The sequence below is a fragment of the Peromyscus maniculatus genome, chromosome 1 (genome assembly GCF_049852395.1).
Source record: "Peromyscus maniculatus bairdii isolate BWxNUB_F1_BW_parent chromosome 1, HU_Pman_BW_mat_3.1, whole genome shotgun sequence".
NCBI classification, from domain to species: domain Eukaryota; kingdom Metazoa; phylum Chordata; class Mammalia; order Rodentia; family Cricetidae; genus Peromyscus; species Peromyscus maniculatus.
Window position 1 is genome coordinate 75,584,461 of NC_134852.1, and position 21,287 is coordinate 75,605,747.

Here is a 21,287-nt window from a genome sequence, read left to right on the forward strand (position 1 = left end):
ACATTTCCTGGATTAATGATTGATGGAGGACCCAGCCAACTATGGGTGGTGCAATCCCTAAGTAAGTAGTTCTGGGTTGTATAAGAAAGCAAGCTGGAAAAAGGCACAGACAACAAGACAATAAACAGTGATTCTGCACGGTCTCTGCTTCAGTTCCTGTCTTGAGTTCCTCAGTGATGGACTGTAAGCTGTAAGATGAAATAGCCCTTTCCTCCACAAGTTGCTCTGGTCATGGTCTTTATCAAGGCAACCAGAAGCAAACTAAGACAGGCCTCAAGAATTTATTATAAAATAGAATAGTGACAGAAACTTACAGATTTATACATGAATTCAAATATATTACAACTTTAATTTATGAACAGAAATGTCCTGCTTTTTCTTCTTTATCTTTCCTGGTTGTTTTGCATCGTTAATCTGCATTTTTACTTGATCTTGCAATTTAGAAAAGAATGCCTGAGATGACTTTAAGGGCTTATCTTTCCGTTCATCCTGCAGTGAAAACAAAACAGATGTTACAAAACGTGCTTATATGAGAAAACCCAAAGCCTACAGTACATTATGATCACAACAATGAACAGATGCACAAACATGAAAATCCACTGCAAAAACTCAACCGGCTACGTAAATACATTCCATTATCACAACACCCTGTATCTCAGGGAAAAGAGAGAAGGAAACTTGCTGCCAGGCCTGTCACTGCTAAGGTCTACAGCAAGTCTGAAGGGTGCTGAGGCCACCGCTGAGCAGTGTGCTCCAGAACCCAGAGGCAGCTCTGACACCCTAGTTGAGAGACAGCCCAAAGCATGCCATGAAGTCCCCCAACAGGCGCCACTTCCTACTTACCTTTAACAAGGACACTTTGCCTGTTTTGGTCAACTGTTTCAGCTTCTCTGCAGCTGCCGCTCTGGTGGACTTCCCAGGCTGATCTGGGTTCTTCTTTTCAAGCAATTTTCTCCGCTTCTCCTTTTCCTTTATTTTCAAACGCTTCTGATACTTCTTTTTCCTGCGCTCTCGTTTCTTGTCTGTAGCTGTTTTCTCAGCAGCTGTTTTTAGATCTCCAGCTTTATTTTTCTCCTATTAAAAAGAAAAACAAAACAAAAAACCCACCAAGTAAATAAAAACCCTAAACAACCACCCTGCCGGTTATCCCAGTCTAATGTCTGCTGAGGGACGAGAAGATGAGCATGCACACAGTGGCCAATGGCTGGATGTCTGTGGCACAGTGGGCGAGGATGCAGAGCAAGCCCTGTTTGGATCCAAGGAGCTCTGGTGACTCTACAGCCTATACTTTGTTCTTTGCCAGAACTGACTCCCAGGGAGTTCAGCCCCAAATGAACTCACGAAGGAAACAGAGAACTAGGCACTCAGGCCCACAGTACTGGCCAACAGGTACTCTCCAACATGGGTCACAGGACATGTCTGACTCAGCCTTGGCTCTAAGCTGTGAATGGCACCCCCTGGGTTTGTATGAGGGGGTCCTGGAGATCACTGAAGAGAGGAAGCAGGGAATCTTGTCTCTAGTGAAGAGTGACATCCCCATTTCTCCTAGGCTGTCAGCGCATCGTGCCAGGTTATCACTGGCACAAGATGGCAGAGGTTCTGACAGAAGTGCTGGCTGTACATGTAACAAAGCAGGTGAGACAGAAAGACCTGGATGTCACTCCAACAGAGAATACGGGCCTGCCAGAGCCACTGTTTCTGTATGGCAAGAATTTCCATGTTCAGGGGTCAGAGGATGCCAGCACCTGATATAACCAATGTGTTCCAGTGTCCAAGTGGTCTACTGGAGTCTAGACTTCAATGCTGATAAGCACTACACTGTACTTTATGATTATTATGGACAAAAATCAGTGTGGAGATGGGCAAACACTCAAGTATTACAGGATTTTCACAGGACTGAAACAGGTACTTTAAAACACTTGTAATAATCCTAATATCTGTCTGAATACAGAAGAGTTTTTAAGTACTCTATAACTAATCATTCCTCTCACTATGTAGGTATCCATAGTCACAGAGGATCAATTCTAGGATCCTGCAGATACCCCAAGTTCCTACATGCTCCAATCTTGTATATAAAATGAACTATGTATATCGCCTAAATCCATGTTTCCATACACTTGTGCATGGATCCCATGAAACCCCAGGACAATGAAAACACTACACACACATAGCTGTTGTAAAGTCTGCACATGTTCAATACAGATTCAGTTTTCTTGACTGATTAGTTTCAATCTGCAGTTGGTTGAATCCACAGATGTACAACTCAGTTACAGGGATGTGGGAGGACATATCTAGAAATTACTGAGATACACTGGAATAAAAACTGAAACTCAAGAGAGTCACATTAAATAAATGTGTATCTGGCTACAATGACCTTACTTGCAGTTACTAAACATTTCCACCTGGCTTCTTACCTTGATTTCCTCTGGGGCCAGGAGGGCTGCATCACTGACACTCACTGGGGCTACTTCCTCCATGGTTATGGCTGGCAGATTCGATACAACTTTAATTTCAGGAACAGGCTAGAAAAGAGATAAGGCATTTAGCGGGGAGAAGGAAATGGAGCAAACATCGTCCAAGAAGTTCTTTATGGAGTTGCCTTCCTCTGCATATATGTTATGGTTGTTGGCTTGGTGTTTTGGGGGCACTCCTCACAGTGGGAGTGGGGTGTCTCTGACTTTCACCTGCTCTTAGAACCCTTTTCCTCCTACTGGGTTGCCTCACCCAGCTTTGATGTGAGGATTTGTAAAAAACCACACACACTGAAAACCAAACCATTACTGTGCTGACTGCATGACAGACTGGATGACAGTCCTGACAACAGGCAGCATCCGACCACTCCAATAGCATTTACAGCTCCGAGCTCTACGTTTCTGATGCAGATACTGCTCCATGTCACCTATGGGGCATTCCCATGCAATCCCATCCACTTAATAAAATATATTGACTTATTATCATCTTGCCTTTTGTTATGGAAAAATCTAAGCTTTCTGAAGAAATATATGAAAAAAAATATAGCTTAATTGATAAACAATCAAAAAAAACTACTGGAAACCTATCTTTATATATTAGCATGAAATGGTATAAACTGTTTGTGAAAACTAAAATAATGTACATGAGGGAATGTTAATGCACTCAATCTTGTGAGGAGCTGTGTGGGTAATCACAGCGACGGTCATTTCAAGATAACAGTGTTCAAGCCACACCCAGAGGACAATGTTCCAGGGAAATGTCAAAAGAGCAAAGACACATGAGAAATAGGACAGGATCCTAAGTCTAAGCAAGAAAATATGGAATGTGAAAAAAAAACATCTCTTTCAACTGGGCCACTGTTTAGATATTCATGAGAAATTCTGTGCTCCCCCACAATCAAACAGAAACAGAGAGGCAATCTCAAGACACAATACAACATGGCAGCTAGTGAACAGTTCGTGTCTGCAGAGACCCGGATATGAAAAAAATATGAGAGGAACCTGTAACAGCCATGGGCATTGCTGAAAAGTTAAATGCAAAACAAGAACAACATCCTTTAAACCGAGGCAAAAACAGAGGCCAGGGAAATGGTTTGTTGGGCTAGGTGCTTACTGCAAAAGATGGAGGATCTAAATTCAAACCACCTGTCTCCATATAAGAAGTGGGCATATCTCTTCTCCCCCCTCCCCCTCCTCTCTCCTCTTCTCTCCCCTCTCTCCCCCTCTCTCCTCCTCACCCCTCCCTTCCTCCCTCCCTCTCATCCCCAGGGACTGGTCTCTGCTCCCTTCTCTCCCCTCCTCTCCCTTCCCCTCAATAAACCTCCCCCGTGGGCCTGTTGTATGGTGTGACTCCTTCCCGTAATTAAAAAAAAAAAAAGAAAAAAGAAAAAAAAAGGAAAAAAAAAAAAAAAAAAAGAAAAAAAAAAAGAAGTGGGCATATCTGCACACGCCTGTTACGTCCAGCGCTGGGGAAGGGGAGACAGGCAGAATCTGGGAGCTCACTGACAAATCAGTCTATCTGAAACAGTGACCTTCAGACTCAATCAATGAAGAGACCTTGTATCAAAAGGAGCAACAGAGGAAAACACCTGATGTTTTCCTTCGGCCTCTGCATGCTTCTGACATCTAGACCAGTCTTTAGTTCATAACATTTAAACACCTTCACAAGAGACACCAAAGGGCAACACATGAAAAACACCGGCAGGTGTTCATAAGTAGACGGAGTTTCAGGGAGTCACGAGATTCTCAGCCAGCCCAGGAAGGACTCAGACTGGAAAGGGGGCTGGGAAGCCTGGCACTGGACAGAACACAGTAAGCAGTGCAGAGCACATGGGCCCAGTGTTAGCTCTGCCCTCCCACATTCCAAGCTTCAGTTTGCTCATCTGCAAACCAGTAAAAACACCTTAGTGTTTTGGACAGTGAAAGTGATATAAACGAAGTACCTAACATGACTTGCAGCAGGCATCCATCAACATGAGAGATAGACACCATCACACAATTAAACCCAACCGAGAGGGTCAGGAGAGGAGGAACCACTGAGGCTCAGAACCGAAGGTGACCAGGGAGGGGCCTGCTGGAGGTCGGGGTGAAGCAGAACAGAGGCAGAATTAACCCAGAAACAAGGTGAGCCTCACTTACAGAAGCCCTGCTGTAACTTACAGAAGTGTGTCCTCATACGAACTGAAAAGCGGGACTCCCCAGAGCTATAAGTTTACATATGCTGTTTTTACACTGAACCAACGGTTAATTCACATACCGGTTTGGGGATGAAGTGGAAGTTTGATAGGGCATCCAATTTTAGGAAGAGAGAATCCATCATCTTCTGAATTTCTACATGCTCTGGATTTTCTTCTTCTTCAGTTTTTTGCTAAGCGAGTAAGGTCAGTATCAGATGAAGTAGTTTAATAGTGGACCACAGATAAAACGTTATAGGCAATGAGAGTACCCCTGGTTTCTCAGAACCACAACTTTAACTATCCAGCAGCATTCCAGCTCAACGTGGTGGCACAATCCTTTAATTCCAGTACTTGAGAGGCAGAGGCAGGCAGATCTCTGTGAGCTTGGGATCAGACAGGACTACAGAGTGAGATCTTGTCTCACACAAAAACAAATCACCCCAGCCAGGGATGCCGGTGCTACCAGTAATTCCCGACATTCTGGGCTGAGGCAGGAGTACTGCAGCTCAAGACCAGTTTGGGTTACATAGTGTTACTTTGTTTTAAAAAGGAAGGAGAAAAGAAGGTTCCAAGAGGAAAATTAAAGGTACATAATGCTGCCAATGCCTAGCAAAGACCACAAGGGGCGCACATTTTAGTACCCATTACCTCTGACATTAAGAACTAATACTTTAAGTCCTTGGGTATTTTCCCCCAAAGATTAAGCTACCCACAGTAGGATCACTAAATTTAAAGAAAATTAACAAATGTTAGTGAGGAAGAGGAAATGTGAACCCTGGCAATTACTGGTAGCAAAGTAAAATGATGTAGCCACAATGGCAGCAAGCTTGGCAGTTCACAGAAGGTTAAAGAGCATTTCCCTCCTGACACAAACCCAAGGAAACTAAAGTAGATACACTTAGGCGCGCGCACACACACACACACACACACACACACACACACACACACACAGAGTAGGATTTACTATATCCAGAAGGTGGGAAAAGTTTCCATGCTTATCAACTGAAGAATAGTCAAGAAACCGTGGACATATATAAACGGGACATTATCCAGCAAGAAAACAGAAACAAAGTGCTGACATTTGCGGCCAACATAAAGACATAATGCAACATGGAAGGCACACACTGTGGGACTTTATACAAAATGTCCAAGACAGGCAGATTCACAGAACTCAGTGTACGGTAGCCGAGCAGAAGGAACAGGAAGCAGCAGACTGGTGAGCGAGGACTGGGGAACTACAGAAAAGAACTGCAACAGGTGCCTCTGAATTATTCATTTACTTGGTTTTTCAAGACAGTCTCACTATGCAGCACAGAACCAACTCAAAATGTGATCATCCTTCTTATGAGTCTCCTGAGCTCTAGGATTTTAGGAGTGCACCATCATGTCTGACACTGTGTCAAAAAATGTTTTTTATGTTATATGAATGTAATCTGTTCAAGATTTATTCAGATTAATCACACTAATATGAAAACGACGGCCATTTAATTCTACAGAGTCAGGTAATTTTTTATTTGTTCTTCCCTTGGCCCCCAGTGTGCACTGTGAAAGGCTAAGATGGACTTTTGTTTGCTGGCTTTTGTTCTTCATAATTAAGCCAGAGGCAGAGGCAGGGGGTGGGGCACAGGAGTAAGAAGTTACTGACTCTGTGCCTGGGGCCCAGGTCAGATGACATGTCAGCAATGCTCATCCCAGTAAACCCAGGGTGAAGAAAGAAGTCTTCCCAGGATATGTCCTTGTCCTGCTATTTAACTAGATTAATTTTAGAATTTAAGAAAAGACAAACAAATAAAAACAGCCTAAAGATCAAGATCATTTCATAAAGATATAAAATACATCAATTACTTCAAATACCAATAAATATGATTTTAGAATAACAATACCCTAAAATAAGTGCTGGAAAGTCAATAGCTGATTATACAAATATGGATTGCCAATGCTCTTTACAGAGCAAGCCCCACCTCCCTCACATTCAGGGGAACATTAGAGCCCTCTGCTCCCAGCATGTGCTGTTGCACAGGTATCTGAGAGCTGGATTAGATCAGGACTGACTGAAGATCTGCTTCTCCTCTTCTACCCTTTAGTAGTCACAGCCTGGCCTTGGTCAGCTTACCTGGTTGAGTTTGATATACTCCTGCTCATAAATCTCAGCAAGGCTCAGCTTGCTCTTCTCGTGGTCTAACGTTAAACGCTTCTTATACTCATACGCATCCTCTTTGGGTTTTTCTTTTCGTTCTACATCATCCCAAGCCTGAAATGCAAATATGTTCATAGATTCCAACGTTGACTTCTATGCCCCATAAGAGCGATAGTAAAGAAATTAATTTTCAACTTCAAAAGTGATTATCTGGGGCAGGGACACAGCTCAGGTAGTAGAATGCTTGTATGGCATGCATAAAGCCTTGGGTTCATCCTCAGGCCCACATAAACAGGGCATAGTAGTCCATGCCCACAATACCAGTACTTGAAAGGTTGAAGGAGTATCAGAAGTTCGAGGTCATCTCAGGCTATTTAGTGAGTTCCAGGGTCATCTACGGGCACGTGAAACCCTGTCTCAATAATAATAATAATAATAATAATAATAATAATAATAATAACTAAAAAAGTGTTAGATGTGATGGCCTACACCTTAATCCTGGAACTTTAGAGGCACAGGTAGGTAGATCTGTGAGTTCTAAACAAGCCTGGTCTACACAGCCAGGGCTACACAGTAAGACCCTCTCTCTCAACAGAAAAAAAAGTGATTTTTTTTCTCAAGTAGCAAATAATAAAGCATGATGAAGAGCAAAGAGGACATTAGCCCAAATATCCTTCTGTCTTTACTTTAAAATTAGTCTTTCTCTTATTACCCACTTTAATTTCCTTGTAACCATTTGCTAGGAATTGAACCAGAGCCTCGAATATGCCAAGCCAAGAGCTCTAACAGAGCCACACCACCAGCCCTTAGATTATTTTATTTTAGAGCCATTTCTTCAGCCCACCTTACTATGTGATTAAATTAACCTAGGTTCTGTACTTCATTCCAAATTTTAAGATTCTCTCTGATCCTCTCATATTGAACCCTCTGCTCTTGCTCCTCCCTTTTCGACACATTAAGGAAGCATCTCTAGTGAGACAAGTGTCATATACTTGTCACATAATGCCTGTTTTTATTCCAAGCTTACAAAACCAGATCAACTACCAAAAATTCTTTGCTGGGCCATTAACACCTGAAAAGATCCACCCTTGATTTATTACAGCAGATACTGTGCCTCGACGGAGGAAGGGCCATGGGTTTGACCACAGCGAGCCAGATGCCCATCATAAGCCCCATTACCACCTAGTCAACAAGATTCAGAACAGATGATGCTAGCAATGGCCCTGGCCACCGTCCCATCAGGCACCTTACTTTCTTGGGTATGAACAAAGAGCTATGTCCTACAGTGAAGGTGAAAATCACTGTGTCCAGTGTAAGGGCTTTAAAGTCAAGAGGATCAAATAAAAATTAAGAAAGCATTATTTCTAAATATTACAGTGAGAATTAAATTAAAACCCACTCCATTCTTACTGACCTGATCTCTTATCCTCTGTTTAATGATATCTTCTAAATGGAGGGTAGTTTCCTCTGTGATTACAGGGGCTAAAAGAAACAAAGTGTTTGTTAGAAAAATGCACATCAGATCAGGGATTCTCAACATAAGCAGTACCTGGGAACTTACTAAAAATACAAATTCTCAGGCCAACCCTACACCTTCTAAATCAGACAGGGGAGAATTTCTTATAGTATTCTGTTTCTAGGCCTGCACGCTGTCACAGTACACTGTACACAGTACACAGTACACAATTAGTTTAATTGTGAACAAGTTCTAATCAAGTACACAGTACACAGTACACAATTAGTTTAATTGTGAACAAGTTCTAATCAAGTTCTTTGTTGCATCCATGAAGTTCAAAGCTGGGTGTGATGGCACACGCCTTTAAGTGTAGAGGCAGGCGGATCTGAGTTAAAGGCCAACCTGGTCTCCAGAGTGAGTTTCAAGACAGACAGAGCTATGCAGAAAATATCTGTTAAGAAAGGAAGAAAGGAAGAAAGAAAGGAAGGGAGGGAGGGAGGGAGGGAGGGAGGGAGGAAGGGAGGGAGGGAGAGAGAGAGAAAGAAAGAGAGAAAGGAAGAAAAAGGTTCAAATGCAGAACTCCCTCTGTGTGTGTGTGTGTGTGTGTGTGTGTGTGTGTGTGTGTGTGTGTGTGTGTGTGTGTATTGAAACAGGGTCTCACACAGCCCAGGCTGGTCTCAAACCTGCCAAGTAACCTGAAGATGACTTTGAACTTCTGAGCCTTCTGCCTCAACCTCTCGTGAGCTAAGATAGGCCACCATGCCTGCTTTCCATCCCAATGCCCTGGGACATCACCCTCCTTAGCAGTTAAGTGTCAAGATATTGGCACCTGTCCTTCTGAGTGAGTACACGCATGTGCACACTTGCATATGTGTCATGTGTAGGCCAGAGGTCAAGGCTGGGACCTTGCTTGAATGCCCTCCACTTTATTTTTTTGAGGCAGGGCCTCTAACCAAACCTACAGACATCAATTCCCCTAGACTAACTGGTCAGCAATCTCCAGCCATTCTCCCATCTCTGCCTCCTCAGTGCTAAGATTACAGGATCTTTTCATGTGGGTGCTGGGGAACCCCAACTTGGGTCCACATGCTTGCAGAGCAAGAACTTTACCCACTGAGCCATCTCCCCAGCTCCTGACAATTCATTTTTAATGATGGGGGAGAGGCATACACTGGAGACCTAAGGCAAAGATTGTAAACTGATACCAACTGGTGAGTTCAGTTCAATGGCATACAGACAGCCACTACACTTTTCTGGATGGCTGCAAATTTTTACAACAAAAAGCAGGAAGGAAACAGACATGACTCAGAATCTTTCTGAACTGGAACTAGAGAAAAAGCCCAGAGGAAGGCAGCTGCAGAAGCATGGGAGGCACCATACCCATCCTGACAGCATGGTCAAAGTGGAGCGTCTCCTCCAGCAGGCTGTTCTCTGGCCGCTTCTGGGCCGTCACTTCCCCTTGAAGCTGCCAAGGCTTTTTTTCCAACAACTCTTTTTCCAAAGATGCGATTTTCTCATTCATCTAGGAAATAAGACAGCAGTTATTTTGAAGTGCTGTACTTACTAATGCACCAAGCTCTCCAGAAGCTCTGGGTCTATTCGGGGGGCTCTGTTCTATCCAAATGATCTAAATCCGCACAAGCCACTAGCACACTTAATTATCACAACATCCTAAAGTGAGTTTTGTCTGATATTCGCTTTGACGGAGCCTGGCTCTTGACTCCACACCTGAATGTCTCATCTCCACCCTGTCACAGACAATCTTAGAGCCATTGGCAGACAAAGGCCGGTTTTATCTTGGAGTCCTCCTGTTTCCCAACTCGCCCTTCGGCTCACTTGTTAGGTCTGCCCAGGATCCTTTGCAAGGAACAACACTTTCACTGTAGCCTTCCTCAGCTTTTGCTTTTGATGCCACACTGACAAGTCTAAAATAGAAGGTAGGTCACAGTGGACATTTTGTCTGATTCTTGTTAAACAGATGTTTCTAGAATCTGGCCTGTAACCATGACGGCAGCTTTGGACCTGATGTATCTGTAGCTCACTGAATTAAAAAAAATGAATAAAATATGGTTAAATCTCCCTGACATCCATGGAGCTGATCATGTTTTTCTCCTCCATCTCTGAAGCCAAGAATTATGCTTGATTACCTTATACTGAATTAAACGACTGAGGCTCATCTGATTTGGTGGCATTGCTCTCTCATTATTTTGGATTTGTGTACCACTACCCAAGAATGGATATTTACACGTTTACATGAGTCAGATATAGTTAGTCTTGTCTATAAATTCTGCTTCACTTTTTTTTTTTTGGTTTTTCGAGACAGGGTTTCTCTGCATAGCTTTGCGCCTTTCCTGGAGCTCACTTGGTAGCCCAGGCTGGCCTCGAACTCACAGAGATCCGCCTGGCTCTGCCTCCCGAGTGCTGGGATTAAAGGCGTGCGCCACCACCGCCCGGCAAAACATTTCTTTTTTTTTTTTTTTTGGTTTTTCGAGACAGGGTTTCTCTGTGTAGCTTTGCGCCTTTCCTGGAACTCGCTTTGGAGACCAGGCTGGCCTCGAACTCACAGAGATCCGCCTGCCTCTGCCTCCCGAGTGCTGGGATTAAAGGCGTGCGCCACCACCGCCCGGCCTGCTTCACTTTTTATATGTGGGCATCAACTAAACATGACATTATTTATTTCTTGAAGGTCTGCATAATTCCTCGGTGAAACCAAATATTTTTGGTGGTCGGAGGTGAGAAAACACTAGGGCAGTAACTCCTTAGAAAGTTATTGCCTCTAGACTTCCTATCTCTTCTAGGGACACAGTGACAATCCTGGACTTAATTCGAATTGCTTTTGAAAAATAATTCCTTAGGTAATCTTGGTATTTCACTTTCTACTTGCTCTCATTTCTGTGTGATGTAATTCTAACATGAATAAATGACAGACCCGAAGGACAAGCGCCAAGTTAAAGTTACTAAAATCAAGTTGCCTATCATCTGTCTGGTATTCACTTAAGAGACATACCTCCTGCAGCAGCTGAAACAGTTAAAAGAGGGTCACAGGATGACTGAGCAGAAGCATCCCAGTCAGGAAAACAAGCACAGAGAAAAAAAGATTTTACAAATCTGGCTCCAAAATCAAGGCTACAGGCTAGGAAATGGAGGCACTAACTTATACAAATTATAAGATGCTTTTCATGTGATATCTATATACAGTATATGCAGGGTTTTTTTTGTTTGTTTTTTGAGACAGGGTTTCTCTGTGTAGCTTTGGTGCCTGTCCTGGATCTCGTTCTGTAGATCAGGCTGGCCTCGAACTCACAGAGATCCACCTGACTCTGCCTCCCAAGTGCTGGGATTAAAGGCGTGTGCTACCACCACCTGGCAGGTTTTTCTTTTTTTAATGAGAGAGGGTAGGCTACATAGCCCAGGCAGGTTTCCAGGTTGTCCTTGAACTGGACACAATCCTCCTACCTCAACCTCCCAAGACTGGATTTACAGGAATGCACAATACCTAGCTCAGTATACATAATCTTTAGTGAGCAAGGCCTTTGTTTTTACAAGAGTAGGTTGGTGAGTTTCCACCATGTTGAATATGTAACAGAATTCCTAGGAATTACCTTCTCCTGTCTCTTTTCAAAAGAGGATTTGACTTCATCAGATTCTTGCTTTACAGCTAAGGGACTTGTATCTTCATCCCCATCCTCTGGCAAAGCAAAGGTCACTCTTTTCAAGCCTTCTTTATGTTGCTCACCATCCTCACTTTCTTCCAGGTCGTTATCTTCATCCCTACAACAGCAAGACAGTTATCAAAGGGAGAACACCACAAACCACTACGAATACAAAGATAAACATTCCTTTTTAACACCTAATGCCATTCAATATTCAGAACTCCCAGGGTAGCTAAGGCTCCAAAGAACAAAAAGAATTCTTTTTTTTAACTTTAATTTATTTATTATTATTTTGTATGCATGACATGTGTGGGCGATATGTGTACCACAACATGCATGTGGAGGTCAGAGAAAAACTTGTGGGTTTAGGGGATCAAACTTAGGTCACCAGGCTGCATGGCAAGTACTTTTATCTACTAAGTCACCATCTCACTGGCTCAAGTCCCTTGATAGACTAGGCTGGCCTAAAACTCACAGAAATCCTCCTGCCTCTGCCTCCCAAGTGCTGTGATCAAAGGCATGAGCCATTACACCTGGCTAAGGAAGTGATCTTTAGGTGAAATGGTTGCTATGTAGAAACAGAATAGAAAGCATTAATACATGGAATACATTATTCATCAACTCATGATACAAAGTGCTTACTAAAAGATAACATTAGGAGCTGGAAAGATGGCTAAGAACACTGGCTGCTCTTCCAGAAGACCTGGACTCAATTCCCAGCACCCACATATAACTCACAACTATCCAGTGCCTTGGTATGTTCAGTCTCAGCTCAGGGGATCTAACACCTTCTTCTGGCCTTTTCAGGCACCAAACACACACTTGGTGAGCAGACATATGTGTAAACAAAAACTCATACACATAAAATAAACTTAAAGAAAACTTTTTAAAAAATAATGGGGGGGAGGGGTGGTGGTGGTGGTACATGCCTTTAATCCCAGCACTAGGGAGGCAGAGGCAGGTGAATCTAGTTCCAGGCCAGCCTGGTCTACAGAATGAGTTTCAGGACAACCAGGGCTTGGGAAAGAAACCCTGTCTCAGAAAAACAAACAAACAAACAAACAAACAAACAAAAAACAACCAACCAAACATACAAACAAACAAAAAAAATCAAACCAAACCAAAAAAACAAAAACAATGTTTTACTGGCTCAAAACCCAATTGCAAGGTCCTTACTTATAATATAAAAGGCTAACTGCTACTGCTGGTGCAAATTTTCTTCTTTAAATAATCATCATGTCCCTTGAAATTCAGAGATATTTTTCTAGTTGTCTGATATCAGGGAACCTTCTACTAGATTTAGAGTCTAACTTCTATTATGTATCTGACAACTCTGAATACGTATTTTACATCTATGACTGGACCACTGCTGCTTACAAACTAAAGAAAGATTTAAAATGCTCACGATTCAGAAATGCTTTCTTCTGCTTCCTCCGCAAATCCTTCCTCTTTGTTTGAACCCAGCTCATCATCAACAACACTAGTGATGTCATCATCACTTTCAACTGGATCGAAAAAATCTTTGTATTTCAGATTTCTGGAACTTTTATTTGACTAAAATAAAAAACATTTTTAAACAGTTTAAAGATGGAAAACTGTATAAAAACACTCATGTGCCTATGCATATTATACACACATACAAATTGCTTTCTAACTTTAATACTACCCCAGGCAAAAATAGCTACTAGGGAAACTAGCAACTAGTTAACTACCTCACAATGGAAGCCTAATAAATTGAAAGGAAGTACACACCTACTCATAACACATAAATAAGAGTATACTATTTCATATCTCAAAACTTCTAATTACCATTATTTAAAAAAGAAACCCATCCTCTATATAATAATTGTTAAAAGCCTCTCTCAGCCATTTCTTTCTTTTTTATATTCATTTGAGGGGTTCATGGGAGGAGTGTTTTTTGAGGCAGGGTCTCATTACTTAGCCCAGGCTGGTTTTGAACACATAATTTCCCTACCTCTGCCTCCCACTTACATCCTGCACTACTGGCTTAGCTTTTAAATTTAATTAATTTCTTCAATACTTTGTTTGTGCTCAAATGAATTTTGAGGCACATTAAATCTCTCCTTAGGAAAATATGACATTTAAAAGTTTCTTTCCCTAAAACCTTACCTTAATTTTCTGGCGTCCAAACAGCCCTCCCTCATCTTCATCCGAATCAATGTCTTCAAAAAGGTCAATATCTTCCTCCTCCTCTTCATCCTCAGGTCTTTTTTCCTCTTCTTTTTCTATTTTTTCTAAAAAGTTCTCCATTTCAGAGAGTTTGAAGAATTTGTCGTCCACTACAGACTTTTCTCTTGGTTTTCCAGGTGGTTTGATTTGCATCTTGGTCTGCTGTTCCAATTTGCTAATATCAAAGTCAAGGTCGGAGTCCTCATCACTGAAAATGGGACTTGTCCTTGGGTCAGATCTGCCTGACCTTTGGGGTCTCTCACCCCCTTTAGGAACATCACCACCCACATCTGACAGCTGTTCTTCCTCCTCATCAGTCTCTAGGTTCTCCTGGCTGTCAACCTCCAGCTCTGAGGCCTCCTCTTCACACTCCTGATCTTCACTCTCTGGGAGAAGGCTGAGATCTTCATCCTCAATTGTTTCACTAACTGCATTTTGGAAGTACTCTAAGATTGGTTCATTTTGCAATTCTAGTTGTTGCCAAATCTGCTCATCATCAAAACTATTTATCTCAAGTTTTTGTAAAGGACTTCCAGAGATTCGGCCATTCTCTAATATTTTATTAAAATCATAAAGAACTTTTGTTAGAGAAGTGAAGTTTGATGCTAGTCCATTTTGAATCCTATTGGGAAAGGAGATTAAGTGAGATGAATTATATACAAAATATCAAGCATTTTGAAATAAAAAAAAAACATACCTTATTTGCAAAATAAAATGTAAATGAAGCATCAATTTTAAGTAAAGACCCTGGCTCCCCACAATGTGTATCTTGCTGGTGAGCCAGAAGTATATGACTTTGCTGCATAGGTTGTAAGCTGGACAATCACTACACATCTACTTGCCTGGAGATACCCACTAAGTTAGCCTCAAATTCTCAAACCTGCAGCTGGGCGGTAGTGGCGCACACCTTTAATCCCTGCGCTCAGGGGGTAGAGGTAGGTGGATCTCTCTAAGTTCGAGGCCAGCCTGGTCTACAGAGTGAGTTCCAGGGCAGCCAAAGTTACACAGAGAAATCCTGTCTCCAAAAACAAAACAAAAGGAATTCTCAAACCTGCTTAATAATATACACTTTTTATTACTCACCGGACAAGTGATTACCATTTGGCTGTAAGTTTGGGAAAATTTCTCTAAGGATATGACCTCTGAAATGAGACCTACAGATTGAGACCTACGGGTAAAAAAGACTACCTAGTAAAGATCTGGAAACATGTATTCTGGTTCTAAGAAACCTTTAGAACATATTCCCTGGAAAAGATAAGAGTTCAGGCAATGTGAAGAACAAGACCCAGACAGCTACAGTGTGATTAAGGAAGCAGAGTGTGAACCTGAGATTATTGGGGGGGGGGGGGGGTGAGGCGGGACCAGGACCCAGACCAGGGTCGCTTTAAGTATACTGAGAACACAGAAAGCTGCAAGGGGAAGGATGAAACGATGACTTACAATTTGGAAAGAGAAATTATAATAATGGTAGATGTGTGAGGAAGCTTAAGCAGCTTCCCAAAGGATGTCAGAGGTCTATGTTGGAGTCACAACAGTGAGTATGGCAAATAGGAACCAAAGTCTAAATAAATATACTGTAGACAGGATTCACAGGATGCTAACGAATCAGACAGAGGAAATACAAGAAATAGAGAAAAATGATGACACCCAGGAAGTAGACAATCTGACTATGGATAAATAAAATGACAGAAGTGTCATTTACTGAGGCAGTAAAGGTAACTTAGGTAGTGGGAATGGGTAAATGACTTCAGGGAAGAGAAGAGTATATGAGGGAGGGGGTTCTATTTTGGACACAGTGAATCTGTGATGCCAAAGAGTATGGATTTGCAATAAAAATCTGTCATAGTTTTACAGACTTTAATAGAAGTGCTAGGAAGAAAGATAGAAGTCTGCCCTAATTTTCAAACTCAGTCGTCAAAGTGCATAATTGACAAGCACCAAGTACGTACTTTCAATAAAGTTTAAAGACTGGTAAGCGGTGGGTACTTTGAGGACACACATTCAGAAGTGCAATGTGTGCATAAGTCTCTCTGGACGCTAATAACTGAGCTTTATTTCAAGAGCATACACCTAGGAAATATGCACTGTCCGGCTTTCACTGATAAACTTTTGACAGGCCAAGAGAATAAAAACTGTCTGAAATTGGGGTTACGGGACCTGCACTTCCCTTCCTGTCTTTCAGAAGTTGCCGAACACCGGCCCGCCCGGAACCCGTGCGATGCGGGCCGCTTTCCCAGGCCTGGATCTGAACTTACGTGAGGAAACACTCGGGTCGGCTGGTGGCTTTCTTGACTTCCCTCAGACACCGTTCCAGGGTCTGTCGGCGGGTCACGCGAGGTGCCATAGCTGCGAACTAAGGCACCACGCGCAGGCTGAGAGCCGACCGGAAGCCGCGCGACAAACATGTACCTTCCGCAACCTGAAGCTCAGAGCCAAAGGTTCCGCCACGCACAGGTTCCGGCCGTGCACCCAGACGGTGCCTATAGCACTGAGAACCTTTCTATTGGGCATGCGTGGAGGCGGGGCAGAAAACCGAAAAGAGCTATTGGTCGTCCCGAGCGCCTTGGCTCTTCCTCCAAATGCCTTGTTCTGTATTTCTAAGAGAACTACAAGTGATGTCGAGTGATTGCTTTCTGTTTCTGCTATAGATCCAATAAGTATTTTCAACGTAACGGAAGAGCAGCTCGCTTCACGCAGCATCCGCAAAGATCCCCGTCCCGCGCCCAGTCACTGCGTCGTTTTTCCCCGCCCTCTGTAGACGTCAGTCAAACGCCTGGTCTTGTGGCCCCGCCCCTGGCCTCATGCCCCGCCCCTTGCCCATGAATTTTCCCTGCTCTCTTCAACCATAGGTCAAGACCCAGACAGGATGTCCCAGCCCCCAATAGAGTGTTCCCGCCCTGGACTCGCGCCCCGCCCCTGGCCGTTTTTCCCCGCCCACATATGCTTTAAACACGCCCCCCGGGCCTCAGTCCCCGCCCCTGGCCGTTTTTCCCCGCCCACATACGCTTTAAACACGCCCCCCGGGCCTCAGTCCCCGCCCCCTGCCCGCCTTCCCGGTCCACTCTGTACTACTAGGTCGCTGTGCAAGCAAGCGCATTGCTTCACGAGATGAAGCGCATAGTGAAGGCCGCCGTGTTGGCTGCGAACGCTACAGGTGAATACCGGGCACCGTCAGGGGCGCCGAGGCACAGGGAGCACTGGACGGGAGGCCGCGGGTGGCCAAGGCCTGGGTCTGAAACACTGGGCTCCCGGAGCTGCGTTCTCTTAGCTCAGAAGTTCCATATTGTCCGTCTCCCTGCTATTGGGTTGCCCTTGGCAAATGTGGACCAGACAGGTAACCGTGCCCATGAGCACAGGCAAGGCTGGGACAGCAGTAAATCAGGAGGGGACTCTGCTGTAAGAGACAGGAGAAACCAAGGAAGTGGCGAGTCCTGAAAAGTCTCTCCGAGTCCTAGCATGTTTTACGCACCTACCCCCTTATATTTTTTTCATCTGACATAAAGAGGAAAGGAACATTCAGAAGGATTTGTAAGTTCTTTGAGTTCTTTTGACCTCCATCTCTTTTATGGATAAGCAGAATTGTAGTGACAGATGGCCAAGTTTTCTGCCTGTCTTACTTTCTCCTCTTCCATTTTCTGTTCTTCCTATCTGGTGGCAGTTACTACACTCAGTCTGAGATTTTCTGTTTGGAAGAAAATATAAGGCAATGTCGTTCCAGAGTTACTTCGTTACATTTGTGACAAATCCTTTAACTAGCGTGCTCAAAAGGTATTCAGGGCAATGAACTTTTGTTAATGAACTTTTGTTAATATTATACTTCCTGCCTGGAAAGTTCTGTCTGCTCATCTGTTGAAACCTACACTACTAGTCATCCTTCAGAGTCAGCTCTCAAACTAACTTTGCCTTTTGTTTTTGTTTGTTTGTTTTGGGGGGGTTGGTTGGTTTGTTTTTTGTTTTGATCCCTCTAGCCCTTCTGGCCAATCACAAAATTCCTTTTCTGTCCTAACAAGTCCCCAAGGCAAACCACAGGCAAAAGAAAAAACAAAAAAGTAACCTTAATAGATTTAGCTGCCTTATAATCAGCTTAGTACAGTTACACACACACACACACACACACACACACACACACACACACACACACACACACACACGCCACACAAATATCTGCCTGCCTCTGCCTCCCAAATGCTAGGATTAAAGGCATGTACCACCACTGCCTGATTTGGCAGAGAACAGTAGTTAAAATGATTTTCTGGTTAACAGCTAATGCTGAAGTTTTGCCAATACTTCTTGTTGATATGTTTTTGGTCAAATATAAGTCACAGTCTTAGCTCACCATAAGGTTTTGTTTTTGTTTTTGTTTTTGTTTTGCAAATATTTTCTAAGGCAAAATCAGATACTCTCTCTTAGCAAGGTCTCTCTTAAAAAGTAGGTATTACTTGTCAGACATACACTAATGACATTAAAAATTGAGGATCTGGGCGGAGACAAGTAGCTCAGTCCTAGAATAGGACCTGAGGGGATAAGACAAAAGTCTTGAAAGGAGCAAGTTAAGGGAGGAATCTGGAGGTGTCTGGAGGACTGATTGTGTATTCTGACTATGGGTGAGGGTGAGGGGGACCCCCAACAGCGGCATAGAGAAAAGGAAAGAAATCTGAAACAAATTTTCATATACCTTATATTACTTTCTTATCACAACTTAAGCTTTTACATCTCAAACCTTCATGACTTAAATCTTTATATTTTTAGACCTTAACACATATTGTCATAACTTTAGGCCTATCTTAGACCTGCATACCATGTATCATTCATTTTCCTTGACCTACACAACTTACTGGTCTGGTTTTCTTTCTTTCTTTTTTTTTTTATAACCTTTAGAAACTTGACATCTTTATTAGTGTGAGGCCTGTCAGCAAGGCAAACTGTACACATGAAATGGACTGAGTGTTTGTTGTTGTTAAAGCTACAGTTCATCATCAATGCTGTCAGAGATCTGTGAAGGATAAATTTGAGTAGGAAGTATAACTTAAATGATTTCTGCATCAATTAAAATGACAGAGATGTACTGGATACCTGAACAGTCATCCTAGGTTCCTCTATGGTTGTTGGGGACAGAGGTCGCAGGGCAGCATGGTTGTTTGGCTGCCCAGCTCAGGAGATCTGACAGACTTTCCTGACAGACAAGGGCACCTTACCTTGTCTAAGCAAAGTGGGGGTAATCAAATTCCCAGTGTCCTGTTTGTCTACTGTTTGGACAGGATTTCGGCACCTGTAAAGGTGAAGGGCAGTTTTTCACTCAGTGGTTAAGGTTACCACATTTAAAGCAAGCTACAGGAGGAGTTCTTCTGTGCCGATCCATCTTTTCTGGAGAAGATTGGGGGTTCTTCCAGAAGCTGGCATGTCTCTCTATTATGAAAAGCTTTTTTTTTTTTTAAATTAAACATTTTGGAATGTCATATTTAGCAAATCTCTGAAGAGTTTGAGGACCATTATCATTAAGTGTACCTGGATTAGACAAACTTTGTAGTTACTTGTTTCAAAGCCTCAGATATATATGAGGCTAAATGAAGTTTATTTCTGTCATTGATCATTACTATAAGTATAGTTATGAATATATTAAAGCATATGATTATGAGGTAACTGATCATTAACACGTACGTTTTATGATCAGCGACAGTTTATAATGTAGGCAGTGTCAAGACAGGGAAGGGTTAAGGGGGAAAGTGGCAACAGCAAGGACCTTGGTGGAGGGAGGTGTTCTCACAGGGCTGTGAATTGTCCAGTGGTTTACTAGGTTATCAACAGTGAAGAAGTTGGCTTTGGGAAGGGAGGGGGAGCGGTGACTGGCTGAGAGGGGGGGCTTTGGGGAGTGAGGGAGGGCCTCTTAGAGCAGCACAGCTGGAACAAGTGGGGGAGGAGGAAGGGGGAGGAGGTGGTGGGGGGTCACAGTGGCCCTGTATGGGCCTAAGGAACCTGTAGTTCTTCCAGCAGGAAGCGGAGGGATCAGAGGGACATCACACAGGCCCAGAGGCCCTGAGGGAGTCCCTGTGCCCAGACTTGGGCCTAAGGGAACTGCAGTTTCTGGAGGCAGAAGAGTGACCTGTTGTTAAGGAGTGTTGGAGAGGTTGATACTCCGTGCTCAGATGGGCTGGAAGGAAGGGGGAGACTCCAGCACCTTGTGGCCAGAGGGGACTGTAACAGCTGCTGAAGTTTGGGCCTGAGGGCTGTGACCTATGAAGCTGTGGGCCTAGCCCAGGTTCTGTAGCAGCAGGGGCTGGACATGGAGTGGAGGGAGTGGGGGAGGGGCAGTGGGGAGGGTGCCGGACAAGGGAGATTGTTGGGATGGCAAGTTAGGAGGAGAAGGAGGTAGAGGATAAGGGGGTGGAGACTGGCAGCAGCTGGTGGACATAGAGTGCCTGGCAGTCAGTATTCCTGCGGTGCACAGAGGGTTAAACAGGACCCAGAAGGGTGCAAGCAAAGGTTTACAAAGTTTGGAAGAATTCAGAAAAGTTCATCGAGTGTAGGAGTCCATACAGAGGGCTTGGAACAGACAGGAGAGAAATGGAGAGGTAAAGGGTCTCTTTCCATCTTCCTGTGCACTCACAGAAGGTGTAAAGATCCTGAATAATGTTAGGATCCAGAGCTGTTAGGTGGCCAGTTAGACTGATTATCTAATGGGTATAGGGTCAAGCCTGGGTACTACAGTCAATTAGTTTAGGAGATTTGATGTCTGAAAGTTTTAACCCTTTGAAATTCTGAAGGAAACATCCCAAAGGCGAGTCGGTGAGAATGGATGATGTAGAACCCATCACCAGTGGTGGATGATCAGTGGGCCAAAGGTTGAGAGTCAAGGCATCCCCTGTATATTGAGAGGCCCTGAACAGATTCTCTGGGAGGGAGGGGGTTGTCACCCAAGCTCCATCACCAAGAGAGTGACCCCAGTGGGTCCAGACCCCAGTAGGTCTGAGAATCCGGGACCTATTGACAGGATTTCACAGACAGTACAGAGCAGACATCAGATCCCCACAGTGCAGCCACTAAACATAAAGGGGGAAGCCCCCTACCAAACCAGACTGGACTGAATGTGCCAGTCTGGGAGTCCACCTTAACCAGTGAATCACGGTCGTGGTTGGTGCAGTCTCCCCAATCCCATGGGACAGAGGAGGGACACCTGACACTCGACAGCTGTCACTAGATAACCTG

At 43.6% G+C, this 21,287-nt stretch overlaps 2 protein-coding genes across 2 annotated transcripts in view; one reads left to right on the forward strand and one right to left on the reverse strand.

Annotated features, from left to right (window-relative positions):
• Nucleotides 1-262: 262 nt before the first annotated feature.
• Mphosph10 (M-phase phosphoprotein 10) lies at nucleotides 263-16,841 on the reverse strand. Its single transcript, XM_006975837.4, has 11 exons — nucleotides 16,340-16,841; nucleotides 14,025-14,706; nucleotides 13,300-13,448; nucleotides 11,844-12,012; nucleotides 9,622-9,763; nucleotides 8,200-8,267; nucleotides 6,762-6,899; nucleotides 4,729-4,839; nucleotides 2,415-2,522; nucleotides 844-1,074; nucleotides 263-489 (listed from the first exon to the last, which is right to left on the reverse strand). Exons 1-11 carry the CDS (start codon nucleotides 16,426-16,428, stop codon nucleotides 340-342), a joined length of 2,037 nt encoding a protein of 678 aa, XP_006975899.1. The 5' UTR covers nucleotides 16,429-16,841; the 3' UTR covers nucleotides 263-339.
• Nucleotides 16,842-17,012: 171 nt separating this feature from the next.
• The window catches only part of Mcee (methylmalonyl-CoA epimerase), a 28,287-nt gene continuing 24,012 nt past the window's right edge, over nucleotides 17,013-21,287 (forward strand). Inside the window, exon 1 of the mRNA XM_006975836.4 lies at nucleotides 17,013-17,238. Coding sequence (XP_006975898.1) covers nucleotides 17,193-17,238 — 46 coding nt within the window. The 5' untranslated portion in view covers nucleotides 17,013-17,192. The remainder of the gene's footprint in view (nucleotides 17,239-21,287) is intronic.